This window comes from Spermophilus citellus, assembly GCF_964194105.1.
Source record: "Spermophilus citellus genome assembly, chromosome: 3".
Taxonomy (NCBI): Eukaryota; Metazoa; Chordata; class Mammalia; order Rodentia; family Sciuridae; genus Spermophilus; species Spermophilus citellus.
Window position 1 is genome coordinate 47067079 of NC_138184.1, and position 14784 is coordinate 47081862.

At 34.5% G+C, this 14784-nt stretch overlaps 1 protein-coding gene across 8 annotated transcripts in view; it reads left to right on the plus strand.

Annotated features, from left to right (window-relative positions):
- Nucleotides 1-14784, plus strand: part of TASOR (transcription activation suppressor) — a 44888-nt gene that overhangs the window by 23623 nt on the left and 6481 nt on the right. For 2 of the 8 annotated variants that reach the window (XM_081284904.1, XM_081284908.1), the window contains exons 12-18: nt 2048-2120; nt 2211-2282; nt 3163-3864; nt 7049-7455; nt 8610-8754; nt 9953-10012; nt 12879-13687. In XM_081284904.1, coding sequence (XP_081141030.1) covers nt 2048-2120; nt 2211-2282; nt 3163-3864; nt 7049-7455; nt 8610-8754; nt 9953-10012; nt 12879-13687 — 2268 coding nt within the window. Of the gene's footprint in view, nt 1-2047; nt 2121-2210; nt 2283-3162; nt 3865-7048; nt 7456-8609; nt 8755-9952; nt 10013-12755; nt 13688-14784 lie in introns of all 8 variants that reach the window. The other 6 variants (XM_081284902.1, XM_081284906.1, XM_081284903.1 and 3 more) reach the window with 3 other exon arrangements.

Below are 14784 nucleotides of genomic sequence, written 5' to 3' on the forward strand. Positions count from 1 at the left end.
TCGTCTTGTTCTGACACTTATGAGTTGGGCAAAAATCTTAAAAGGAATATAAAATTTAAAACACTTAACGTCAAAGTATTTATGTCAAACAAAAATTTTACAAATACTGAGTCTACTTGTAGTACTTCCAGGAAAGATATCCTGGCCATAAGGTTAATAGTAGTTACAAGGCCCATTTTAGTATATCACAGGGCTGATACTACATGTCACTTAGCAATGTCATACAGCCTGGCCTGAGGATTTATAGGAGGCAAAGCCACCTCAGCACAGATGGAACTTTGCTATACCTTAAAACAAAGCTTTTTCTTATTTAAACTCCCTTTATGATAGAAATCACCTGGTAACTGACCTAGACCAAATACAGGTATTAAAAGAGGGGAAGGATTTTCCCAGGCTTTGAGAATGGTCTCCAGATGGAGACCCTGTGTGAGTCAGTCTTCTGACCCCTTAACTGTATATGGCTCATACCACCAGCCTGCTGATGCTTTCAATCTTTAAAAGTGCTGCCAGAATGTGAACTGTTTGAGCATCAGATGGTATCTAAGAATCAGCATTGGAATTGATTGAACTGAAGGGCAGAAGATGCACCTGGGGTAGCTGGTCAGCTAGGACTACCTGAAACCTCTAAACATACTCACTTTGCTTTTGAGTGTTCAGACAGTGTTTTTATTAAGTTTCATAGTCAATTTTTGTCCTTTAAATTATTAGTTCTTACATAGATTTTTTTTTTACTAGCATTATTAGTGGAATTTAGGTAGCACCGTTTTCTTTCAGAACTCAAATACCCTACTACCATGCTCATTCAGTTCATTTATACACTCATCCTTTGATTCAAAAGATGAACTATTTCAATAGCCTCCAAAATAAGATTGTTGTTTCTTTCCCAGTCCTGCATAGTGCTGTCAGACCTTTTATTATTGTTGTCATATTAAGGAAACACTAGCATAAAAGGGTATATTGTCAAAGACATTCCTAGCTAAAGTGGCATTTTTGTCTTTTTACAATCTGACCCCTGATATTCCTTTCTTTAGACTTACACTTTTATCTTATTCTGTCCTCACCCTTTTGCCAGTCATAAGTTCTGTATGCCTATAAATTGTCAAGTATTTTATAACTTGCCTTTGCTTATGATGTTGTGTCTCCTAAAATTTATTTTGCATAGTCTCAGGCTCTTGTCAGTGGTTCTCATCCTTCAGAGTCTACCTTTGATACACTCTTCAGTAAACTTTTTGTAACCATCTTTTACTACCATTTTTCTTTTTTTATGTATTTTTTGGGACTGGGTTTTAGCTCAGTGGTAGAGCACTTGCCTAGCATGTGTGAGACACCACTGGGTTCAATTCTTATCACCCCAGATAGATAAATGAATAAAATAAAGGTCCATCAACATCTTTAAAAAAAAATAAATAATTTTTCCATTTCCTGTTGTTTTGTATATCTCTTAGGAACTTTTTTGTCTTACTTACTTATTGGTATTTTGTGTGTTCTTCTCAATTATAAACTTGTGATCAAGGAGCTGTGTTGCTTCTTGAAGTTTCTTCTGGGAGGGCAAGTTTCATAACAAGTAAAAGATGTTCATTAAATATATGTGGAATTAGATTATGGCAATATATTTCTTTCAAGATTAATCTGAATTCTTCCAAAGAAGTATTTCAAAGAATGTTTTTTCCAAATGCAGCACAGTACCTTGGCATTTAATATTGTATCTTTTGAATTGATGAGGAAAATATTAAAAAGTATTTGTTTTAGCCTTAGGGGAAAAAATAAACAAGTTGGTTTCACAGTTAATTAGGGGAATTATTTCAGTGATGTTCTCTCAGCATAATATGAAAACAAATTTTTGTTTATTGGAATTCTGTTAATCAGCATAGAGTTGATGGGGACTTTATTTGTGGTGCTGAGTAGTTTTAAACTAATTCAGTAGCAGTATTTTTCCTAAAAAGATTAAAAACTTTTTTCTCCTGTGCGATTAGTAGAAAGTGCTATGTGTCTGTCCTATAATAATAAATAAAGTACATATAACTTCTTCCCTCTCCCAAAAATGCAGGTTCTTGTTAAACCTTTAGGAGACCGAGGATACCTTTTTCTTCTCTCTCCTTATCAGATGGTTTCTCCATATGGTAGGTGGCTTCTCTTATTACTGACCATTTTTTAAAAATTGTTTATTTTATGTTTTTTTATGTTAGTGACTTTTGCTTCTGTTTATTTAGAACATCAGACTGTCAGGTCTCGAATCCTGCATGCTTTGTTTCTATTTCAAGAACCTAGAGGCGTAATTACTTGTAAGTTCTTTGAATACCTAAATCTAATAACTTATAGATACCTAAATTTCATTGAAAAAATTTCAGATAACCTAATCAGCATTTTGTTTTTTCCTAGATCATGTTTTTCCTACACCAATATTCTGAAATATTCTAATACCTCTAATACTTAGAGGTATTAGAAATTTAAAGCAATTAATATTTAACTTTTTTTTTCTTAAAATAATTTTACACAGTACTTTAACTGATAAGTGATTGTTATTGTTACATTCCTATGTAGCTTAATTGCTGTGCTGGAGATTGAACCCAGGGCCTTGCACATGCTAGCCAAGTGCTCTATCACTGAGCTATATCTGCAGCCTTCTTGAGGGATTTTTTTTTTTAATTCACTTTTGCATTTGAGTTAAATATTAAGCCATTCAGAATTAGAATTTCTGGCACTGATGTTATATACTTTGTTATTTTTTCTAAGAAGAAACTGTTGAATTAGGATAAATTTCTAAGTCATAGCTACTCAATGCATCCATATCAGCTTACAAGAGAAAGGAGTGGTATTACTATCATGCTTGGAGTTGGATCTTGCCCTCTTTATTTCTCCTTAACATTTTCCTTACCACCATTTGAATTGCCTACCAGAAGTAGGAAATGAAGATCTTCAATGAGTGGGCGTTTTTTCCTTTTAAAAATATACTCTTTCTTTTCTTTTTATTGACCTGTTTCATGTTTTTGGACTTAGAAGTGTACTTTCATAAATATGCTATGCTACATATATGTATTAGGGTACATACTCCTTTGATTCAACGTTAATCTATAAATATTGTTGCACTTCTTTGGCAGTATATAGTTCTGTATTTGATTAGCTTCTTGATGCTAACATGTTTTGCTTTTGTTTTGTTTACAGCACAAAAAAGTTCAACCAGTGCAGCACCACAAGAAAGGCATGAGAGCATGCCAGATATATTAAAAATAGCTCAATTTTTACAATTTGCTTTGATTCAGTGTCGAAAGGAATTCAAAAATATAAACACTATAAATTTTCATTCTGTTGTTGAAAAGTATGTAAGTGAATTTTTTAAGCGAGGTTTTGGTTCAGGTAAACGAGAGTTTTTCATGTTTTCATATGATTCACGATTAGATGATAGAAAATTCTTATATTCGGCACCAAGAAATAAATCTCATATCGATAATTGTTTGCATACCTATATTTTTCGGCCTGAAATGTATCAGTTACCTATTTGTAAATTAAAAGAGCTATTTGAAGAAAATAGAAAGCTTCAGCAGTTTAGTCCACTTTCAGATTATGAAGGTCAAGAAGAAGAAATGAATGGTACCAAAATGAAATTTGGAAAACGAAATAACTCAAGGGGTGAAACTATTACATCTGGAAAGCAAAAATCATCTCATTCTTTGGATTATGATAAAGATAGAGTCAAAGAATTGATTAATTTAATTCAGTGTAGGAAAAAAAATGTGGGTGGGGACCCAGACACACAAAACATGAGAAGCAAAACTGTCTTGAAGAGGAAGCTCGAGGACCTACCTGAAAATATGAGAAAGCTCGCCAAAACCAGTAATATATCTGAAAATTGTCATCTATACGAAGGTAAAATATCAGATTGCTCTTATGACATCCACCAAAAATATAGGAAAAAGCTGTTTTTTCCTAGTAGAGGGTCTTCAAATTAAAGCCTGAAGGCCACATCTAACCTGTCTTCTTTTCATAAGAAAATTGTATTGTAATACAGCCATGCCTTTTGATTTATGTGTCTATAGCTGCTTTCACATTTCAGTGGCAGGGTTGGGACAAACTATAGGGCCCATGAAACCTGATGGTATCTACTATCTGGTTCTGTATAGAAAACATTTGTCAACTCCTATTCTGGTACATCAGATTTCTGAAGAGTTTGGTTTATGCCTGTATGAGAGAATACAGCTATTTTCCTTTTCTGTTTTATTTTATTATTTTCTATTTTCAAAGCTCTTTTCTATTTTCATAATTGGAGAAAAACAACATTATAATATTGGGTTCTTTTAGGATGCTGCTTAATGAACGGAATCTTCTAAGCTTTAAAATTTCTTAGATGCTTGCATATTAATTTTCTATCCTAGGGATCCAGGAATGTCTTTGGGCTTTTCTATTTTTTGTTTTTCTTTTTTTTAATTAAAAAAAAAAATCTTCACAATACTGGGGATTGAACCCAGGGCCTTGCATATGTTAGGGCTCTGCCAATGAGTTATATCTTTAGCCCTCTATTCTTTCAGTTGACAAAAAAAAAAAAAAAAGATAGGAATGAGACCCTTACTAAATACGTTTAATTTACAAGTAAGCTAAAACATTTTTTATCATCTAGGTTTTTAAGACTTCACAGTAATAGTCCATAAGCATGATATGTGTTCTTTTGCAGTCAGGGACCTTTGAAACCATACACAGTTTGTTCTGCTGTTGATGTTCTTATTGATTATGGCAGTTCTGAGTATTCCTTTATTTCCTACTGAATGGTTTTACTACTTTTCACATTCATTACATGTCTGACTAGGTTGGACAGATGGGTGTCCTTATTATACTTACTCGGCACTCTATACTTGTGTCCTGACTTTTCACTTAGCTACTGTCTTTTCTTCTTGCATTATCCAGCATGGTTAAAATTAATAATACTGTATTGTCCAGGACAGATAGCATTTTAATCATTGTAGAAAGTTCTGTTTGACAAGTGATATTTCTGCAGTGACTTTGAGGGTTTTTTCTTGTGTTTCTTTTTCTTCTCAGTGTTTGTTCTTTGTCCGTGTTCATATCACCTTGGTGACCTTCCTGACTTATTTGAATGACTTTAGCATCATGTTCTTAATATTGCTTTGTTAACTTGTGACCAATCTCATCTTCTATACTTGGCATGTAAAGATGTGTTAGATTGGCCATATCCTGCCATGCTTTCCGCTATTTCATGTGGTCTTTAACTAGGGTTCAGTCTCCCTAGAATATGAATTTTATTTTTCCTCCCTGAAACATCTTCCACATCTATCAAGTTTTATATTGTCGCAGGTCAGATCTCACCTCGGCTTTCTGGCTCTTCTTTTTTGGGGGAGAGAGGTACCTGGGATTGAATTCTGGGGCACTCAACCACTGAGCCACATCCCAAGCCCTATTTTGTATTTTATTTAGAGACGGGATCTCGTTGAGTTGCTTAGCACCTTGCTTTTGCTGAGGCTTCCTTTGAACTCGGGATTCTCCTGCCTCAGTCTCCTAATTCCCTGGGATTACAGGTGTGTGCCACCACGCCTGGCACTATTCTATTTCGTGATCATCTCCATCTCCTTGTTTAACTTATGCTGGACTTTTGGTCTATACTGAACCCTGTTGACACTAATATGTACTGTGTTACACCTGTGTCAGGAGAGTTCAAGTGTTTACTATGTGCTAGGTATGTCATGTATTTATGTCATTTGGTTCTCGAGTATTAGGCATTATTTTCATCAGTTTTGCAGTTGAGAAAACCATCTCAGGTAAGTAAAATAATGTTAACTACATCTGCATGTGGCAGACTCCATGTTTGAACTCAAAACTGATTGACTCAAAAGCTTTGTTCTAAATTTTCTTGTATTAGCATTGAGCACATAATAGGCATTTAATAAGATAAGTGAATTGCCAAAAAATATCTGTGAAAAAGCTGTGTTTGGGGATGTAGCTCCATGGTAGGTTACCCTGGGGTTCAGTCCTAAATACACAAACAAAAGCACCCTGCTCTTGATTTGGTGGTGAGCTCATTTTTTAAGAATGAACCTCTAAAATCATTTGTCACTTTTAATTTTAGCACCAACTTTATGGTACACCTTTGTTAAGCATGCATTTTAAGTTTTGACAGCTGTGTAACCAACTCTACAATATAGACATTTTCATTATCCCCCAAAAGTTGCCTTGAGATCCACCTAACTGCCAGTAATCTGTTTTTTTGTCTATATAAACTTTACATATGCAATAATTTCTTATTAGAATCATGATTATAATTAGAGTTAGTAAATACTCCCTTTTATTTTTTACCGTGGTATGTTGTACCCTTACTAAATTGGAAATCCTAATGTCCACTCAGGCATAAGCTCACCTCCACCTGAATATTAAAGTACATGACTTTCTGAATATGTGCTCTTTGCAACTTTTTAAATATTGGTTGTACAGATTATCTAGATTTACATGTTTTCTTTCATGTTGCATGTTTGGAGGTTTTTTCAGTATCTCAAATATCCTAGCTTCATTATGAATATAAGTAGTCATTTTGGATGAATGTTAGCAATTTTAATAATGTTAACCTGAGCATTAAGGACAAAGGCAATAATAGGTACAGAGGAAATAAAATTAAGTGATAGGTTGGGTTTTTTTTTTTAAGTATATGTAAGTATAATTTGCATCTCCTAAAAATTGGCAAAATAGTGGAAAGCTTATCTTCAATCAAGCAACTAATTGAGTGGGATTTTGGTGGCAGAGTTTAAGGTAATTATTATATGGTTACTGATATTTATTATCCATAATTTATTATTTACAACTTAATGCATGAGCTCATTTTCTTAATAAAGTACGTAAATTATGACATACTAGCCTTCGTTTAAAAGGAATTTTGGCCTTTATTCCAAATTTTAGAACTGATTACATTTTTAAAATCTAAACCTCACTTGTTTGAGTTCTTGCCTATTTCTTGTAAGTAATTTTTAAGGTATATTTGATTTTTAAAATATGTAAGCTGGCTTTCAAGTTTAACTTCAAGAGATGACTTTTTCTCTCCCCCCACCCCGCCCAGAGTCTCCACAGCCCATTGGCTTACTGGGGCATGATGCTGACTTGAGACAGCAGCAGCAGGATACCTGTAACTCCGGTGTTGCTGACATCCATAGGCTGTTTAATTGGCTATCAGAAACATTAGCTAATGCACGCCATTCTGATGCATCCCTGACAGAGACAGTCAACAAAGCCTTAGGATTGAGCACTGATGATGCCTATGAAGAGCTGAGGCAGAAGCATGAATATGACTTGAACTCTACCTCAGATAAGAAAGAATATGAACAGCCTACTTGTGCAAAAATTGAAAATACACATTTTAAGGGTGCTCAAAGCCCATTGCTAGAAGTTAATGTAACATCTTTAAAGTATCCGGTTGCTGTTTCTACCAGTGAAGTAGGCATTGACCATAAGTTGCATTTGAAAGAAGTAAGCATATGTCTTTTGGTTGTCTTTCTTTGCTTTTGTGAGTGTGGGTGTCAAGGAGGATGTGGGTTTGTGCTTCATGGAGTGGTTTCTTCTTTCAAGAAAAAATAAGATACACTTGAGTAAAGATATTTATCTAGGACAGTGCTTCTTAGTTTTCCTTGTTATGAAATAAATACCAAAGTAGTTGTTTTCCTTCCTGCTCTTATAGGCTTTATAAATAGTCTAAGGTTTACTTGTTGTGATAAAACTAAGGCTGGACTGTTTGTCAGAAATGGCATATTGGGAGTTGGTTCCATGTTGTTTCATAATGTTGAATCCTCAAAGCATTTGCTGCTTTCTGCTGGCAGAGGCAGAGAACTCAAAGGTGAGGCAAATGAAATGGTTGAATTTATTAGTGTCTCAGTGTAATAAATAAAGTTAGGTACTTAGTATTTGTTGTGCAGATGGGAATGAGATGAGTCTATTGGGATTACCTCTGAAGTGATTCTCCACCCTTCTGTGAGGGCTTCCAGATTATGGTATGTGCTTAGCGTACTGGTTTCTAGCTGGGAAGTAACCTCAAGAAGTGGCTGTATCATTGAGAATGACCCAGGATGGTACCATATTCCCATGGACTTCTAATTTATTCTCTATCTGGAGGAAAAGTCATAATGTGGATGTTCCCAGCCTTTGTCCATGTAGTTTTGGGATATTTATATTAGGAAGAAAATTCTAGTAAAGGACTTAAATAAGGTAGGCATTGAGATACTAACCTGCATGGTTTGTATTTTTCACTGTATTTAATACTCCAATTGACAGGGATTTGGTTGCCTAACACAGCTCACTTCCTGTTTTTAAAACTTTGTGCCATTCAGTTAGGTGTTGCCTTATGTCCACTTTTGAATTGTTAATGGCAGAGTTCAGTATATGGCCTGCAAAACCTAAAATGTTGGTGCCTTACTATATAAAAGTGTACCAGTCACTGCTCTAAATTAACATTGTTTTGAGAAGAATAATTATGTTTTAATTTTGAGACTAATGTATCATAACTTTGCCATGTTTATCAGTTATTTATAATGTTTAGATTGAAGTGTGTGGATTTGCTGTGAAGAAAATAGTTATTCTTGACATCAAAATTTAAAAGAATGTTATTGAAAATGTACTTTAATTTTTAGGATCCAAATTTAATTAACATGAATAATTTTGAAGATTGCAGTTTGTGTCCCACTGTTCCCATTGAACATGGATTACATAGACAACAGTCTAAGTCAAATAATGTTGAAGAGACTGAAATACATTGGAAACTAATACCAATTACAGGTAAGAAAAAATAAACTAGGTCATAGTTTTATTGCCTTTATTCAGAACCAGTTTCTTGAAGGGTTTCATCTTTTCAAAATTCCACTCTTGGGTTACTAAGTGCTTTATCTTAGTGACATCTTCATCTTATTTTGAGCAGTATCATATTCGTCAACTGGTGATGCTGTTCTTGGTCATCATCAGCAAGTATCTGCAGAAGGGCCTATTAATAATAGAGGGATTTAGGACATATGTCCTCTCCCTATTAGATTTAGCATGCAGACTATCAAATAAAAATTGTTGGCAGAAACTGAGTTTCTTACAAGGAGAGGTAGGTACAGAGATGAACTCATGCTCTTTGTTCAACCAATACTTCTCAACTGATTAAACTTTAATAAACTGTCATCTAATAAGTGGTTACGTTAAGGTTCATTTATTTGAAATTTTTTTTTATTTCTTAATATTGGAGTATTTTAAAGAAATTGAATCATCTTGGAGAATAAACTGAAATGATCAAATGCAAAAACCTAAGAAAGCTTATTGATCCATGGGCCTCAAGAATAATGTGGTAAATGTTGAAAGATTATCATTTTGCAGTATTCTTGTTTCTCCTTGCAGTATACTCTTAATATTCCAAGTTCTTATTCATCTTTGTTACTAGCTAAATATATTCAGAAATGTTGCTAGGGCACATTTTTTCTATTTCTAGCTAGACCTTCATTTAACTTTAAAAGAAAAAGTAAACTACTCTTTGCTAAAAAAAAAAAATAAGGCTGGCTTGTGACCTTGGACCTATGAGCCCTTCAACGATTCTGAGAATTTCTGAAATTTCGGGAGTTTACATGGACTTCATTCAGCACCATTTTCTACCTTATTAGAGAGGGCTAGAAGCCCAAAAGTGTTAGGGAGCTGCTACTCTCTTATGAGCTGGAGACATTGGCTTGAAGTAGTTTATTGACCTGATTGTCCTAATCATTCCTCATTTAAACACCTTCATACTTAATATTGAGCTATTTGAAGGCATAGCATCTAGGTGTTATTTCATCACCTGAAAGGAAAAGGAAGGAGTTTGCCATTTCTGAATGACCCTTCAGGAATATTTTAAGCAAAAGAAGGAATACGTGGATTTGTTAGCATTTGGGGTTTTTTTGAAAGGTACTTAATAGGTGTCACTGGTATCTGAAGACAGTCTACAAATCTAATGGATGCTTTCCCTCAGGAGGGAACACAAGAAGCCCAGAAGACCAGCTGGGGAAACATGGTGAGAAACAAACACCAGGTGAGAAGGCTCGCTTTGCTTTTCCTCCCAGTTCTTCAGAATGACTTTCATTTCTGATCTCTATCACTAGGGCATTGATTTAAGTTCCATTGTTTACTGAAAGTTTGGCCAATACCATATTTATATTTAAATCATTAATTGAATTGTATCAAATATTCTTACTATAATATGTTCAGAAAAGTCACTGGATATTTATAGATTTCTTTACCTATAGTAGATTCTCTCTGATAGGATTACTTGGGAAGACTTAGAATTTGTTTTCCTAATCCATTTTGCAGAATATCTTAGGAAGCAGTTTCTTTGAAGTTTCTTTTAAATTTGAAAAATACCAGGAGGGAAAGCCATTTATCTTTTAGGTATAGTATTCCTAATCTTGAATTTTTTAACCTAGTTCTTGTAGTTTAAGAGATGAAGAAACTGACTCAAGAACATCATCCAGATTATTACTGATTAGCTAGTTGCAGTGGAGAGTCTCTCCTTTGTCTAATGTCTGAGCTCAAAGTCAATTCATCTTCTACATATGATCATGAGCTTGATTTCTTGCTTAGAGTTTGGTAGTCTTTTTTTTATTGTTTCCATTTCATTAGAGGCAACTACCACTTAAGTCGAGATATAGTACATTTCCATCACTCCAGGTATTCGTCTGCATCTACTTACTCAGTCTGTACTCTGCCTGTTCCCAAAAAGTAACTACTAAAGTGACTTCTTTAACATTAGTTTTGCCTCCTCTTCAACTTAAGGTAAATGGAACCCCCACAGTTTTTTGTGTTTGGCTCTTTAACTCAATCTTGTATAAGGGTTTCATCCATGTTGTGCATCTATCAGTAATTCTTTCTCATTGGGAATAGCAGGAATCTTATTTGTATTTGAAATGCTTCATAGGCATCTGTAGTGCTCTCATTTGGGATACTGTATTCATATTTTATAACAAAGTGTAGACAGTCTGAATGATGTCACCTTAAAATCTTACAGGGAAATTTGTTTCAAATAAAGTTTACATTTTTAAATGGGATTTATTTAGTTAGGTTTTTTTAAATATGGGAAATTCTCCATGTAGATTTACATTATATTTAAATTTGAAAAAAAAAATCCCTTTATCTATAGCCCTTTAGGAATAAGCGTATTGGTCTGACATGTAGCTCTAAGTTTAAAATTAGTCTTCTTCAACCCATGTGTTTTATAAGACAATTCAGTCTTTATTTGAATAAATCTGATATTTCACATGGTACATAATTCAAGAAAGGAAAAAAACATTAAAGTAAGTACACTTAGTTTCCTCTCAGTGGATTAATTATTGTTAATGATTTCTTGATATAACCTTGCAGATATTTTGTATACATACTGAACTCCATTTTAATGTTGTAGATATAAGGATATGTATGACATTGAGTATTCCTAAACTTATAGAACTTGAATTTTCTGTCCTGTCAACTTTGTACAGTTGCAGTTCTTTCCTTGACAAGTTGAATATTTTGGTCCCCTTCTTGCTTTCACCTGTGGACCTGCTGTGGTCTTTTTACTCTGATGACAAGTGCCTTTGCAGTAGTTACTGAGTGCAGTGATTCATAATAACCACTAGGATCAGTAGAGAATGTCACAAGCTGCTGCTGAGATTGTTTAAGCCTTTTAGAGAAGTGTAAGTCGGGTGTTCTTACATGTAGAAAAAAGCACATGCTCCCACACCTGAAACTTTAAAAAGATACTGTGAATTCCTTTTTCAAAAAGTATTGTAGATTTGAAAATGATAGATAGACTTTCTTATTTAGAGATACCATTTCTTATGCTATAGTAGCAATTAGTTAGGGAATGTTGACTTTAAGGAATATTGGTCATTTTTCAAGGGTGAAATAGTGTGATATGGCCTTATAGACAAAGATCATGATTTTTTTCCCTAAAATGTAATATGACTGTTGAAGTTAAATATATTTGCCCCTTGTGTCTTAAAGGTGTATGAGGGTATTTGTTTTGAAATGTAGTTTCAGAAACGTTTGAATTTAGAATTTTTGTGTGTAGGGGAGTATGATCTTATAGAAATTCTGCTCATTGTCAAGAATCAAAAATTGTAGTTCCTTTAGCATCAGCTAACTGAAACACCTTTTTATCTCAAATGGGATAGCTATCTTGATTTCTCTTAAAATTACTTCTAAACAACATGGAAATCACTATGAAATTTTATTCTCTTCCTATCTTGTTGAGTCTTTTTTCAGTGACAAAATAAAGTCCCTAACATTGCAGGAAATCTCCATATGAGAGCAAGTCTGAAAGTGGATCAGTTATTGTAGATCCTAAATGATTGGTGGAATCACAACATCTTACTTTAACATTTTTTTGAGTTGCCTTACACCTGATTCTCATATTAAGTGAGTATTATAGTAGATATTACCTAGCAAGGAATGTTAAGAGTTGAGCAAGCTAATGTAATTGACCATCCTGATTAAAGCACGTCAGGTCTATGGAATGATAGGGAAGCAGAAAAGAAGCAGATGACCTGTGTTGCTAGAAATACTTGTTTGAATACTTCAAAAGAAGTATTCAAAGTTATTACTCTGCCTCCTAAAACCCAAAAACATGCCTGTAAGTAGGGCACATAGGAAATAGGGTTCACAATGGTATTTGAGGTTTTTATTTTACTTTCAGATGCATAATTAAATATTTACTTGACCTATTTTTCTTCTGATTTAAAAGTGTTTTTAAATATTATCTTTGTGGATTGTTCTTATAATAATAAACTCTTCCTGTATAGGTATGAAATCACCAGAAGAACAACTGGTGTGTCTGCCACCACAGGAAGCCTTTCCTAACGACCCCCGGGTAATAAGTAGACAGAGAAGTTCTGATTACCAGTTTCCATCCTCTCCATTTACAGACACAGTAAAGGGCACCACTGAGGATGACGTGTTGACAGGTCAGGTGGTGACAGTGGAGGAGCAGTGTGTGCCAGCAGCAGAGACGCCTGCAGTGAGTGAAACTACAGAGAGAACAGTGTTAGGAGAGTACAATCTCTTTTCTAGGAAGATAGAAGAGATTCTGAAGCAAAAGAATGTTTCATATGTCAGTAGAATTTCCACACCAATCTTTTCCACACAAGAGAAGATGAAACGGCTTTCTGAGTTCATATATTCTAAGACTTCAAAAGCTGGTGTACAGGAGTTTGTAGATGGTTTGCATGAGAAACTAAATACTATTATTATTAAAGCATCTGCTAAAAGTGGGAATTTGCCATCAGTCAGTCCTAATGATTCTGATACTAAGATAGCATTGAATTCTCTGGGAAGGCATATTGTATCAGTTTCCTCAAGTGACATCAACAATAAACACCTCCCTGAGTCACTTTGTAGTGATGCTTTGAAAGACAACAACTCTAATGAACAGCATTCCTCTTCATCATTGAGTTTAACTGAAGGAGCAATGAACCAGTCGCATCATGCTACAGAGGTAATGGTGACTTCTGATCATACTGTACCTGGTGATGCTGCCCGGGAACCAATAGAAAAAGAAACAAAATCACCCAGTGATATAAACATCTCTGCCCAACCAGCTCTTTCAGATTTTATAAGCCAGTTGGAACCTGAAGTATTTAATAGTTTGGTTAAAATCATGAAAGATGTCCAGAAAAACACTGTGAAATTTTATATTCATGAAGAAGAAGAGAGTGTGCTCTGTAAAGAAATAAAGGTAACTAAATGGGAAGGTAAATAATAATGCTGAATAAACTTGTCTTATTGACTTGACCTCTATAAAATGGAGTTTTAAAAAAAAGGTTGGTCTTATATTTTCATAATCCAATAATTCAGAATAGAATAAAAGATTAATAAATTGAACTAAATGTAGTACTTGTGACCTAAGTATCTTAGAATTTAGAATCTTTTTCTGTGTAATTTTTAAAGGGCATTCATGTAAATAACTGCAAGGTATAGCTCAGTGGTAGAGAACATTTTGGTTCCCAACGGTATCAAAGAAGAGTCTGTTCGTACATACTACAGATATTTTAAACTGTCGATTCAGAGGTTTTAAATACTGCCTACTTGGGCTTTTAATGAAAGGGAAGAAAGATACATGCCACCGTTCATAACGGAGTTTTAGGAGTCAGAAACGAACTGTCCAGAGTTGACCTAATGATATGTTCTTGTGGTGTTTCTTGATACGTCATGATTCGCTGTACCCCTTATTGATCAGAAACTTTAATGATCCTGAAAGACTTCCCAGTCATGAAGGACTATTCACTGTAAGGTGTATCTTTTCTGCCATAGAATAACTTTTTAGGTATTTGTTTTAAATACTTACCTTCATGTATATAAGCATAGACCTCGGTAAAATTTGTTAAAAATAGGTATGTAAATGGAATGTATCAGTGGTTTAATGTATTTGATTAGTACTCATTGAACTATAAGATTTTAATTCTAACTTGAGGGAATGTCATGGGTTTTCAAATGAATGCTTGTTCCCATTTATGCAATTTACTTATGACTGAAATTGCCACCTGTTTTATTAGAGGAAGCAGAGGAACAAATTAGTGACTTACAGCACAGCATGGCCCAGAAACTCAGTAGTAGTGACAAGGGCCTAACCCTTTGTCTAGGGTTCTCTGACGTCACCAAGTTTCCTGTGGTGTACCCAGTGAAGATGTGAAGACATGGAAATGAAAGAGGATCAGAATACTCGGTTGTGCTTTTCTTACTGAATCCTTGTGATACCTTGGGAAAATGAAACCAAGCTTGGTTGCATTTATGCCCTGTATATTGCAATGTAGAAGTTCTTAGCTTCCTACCCCC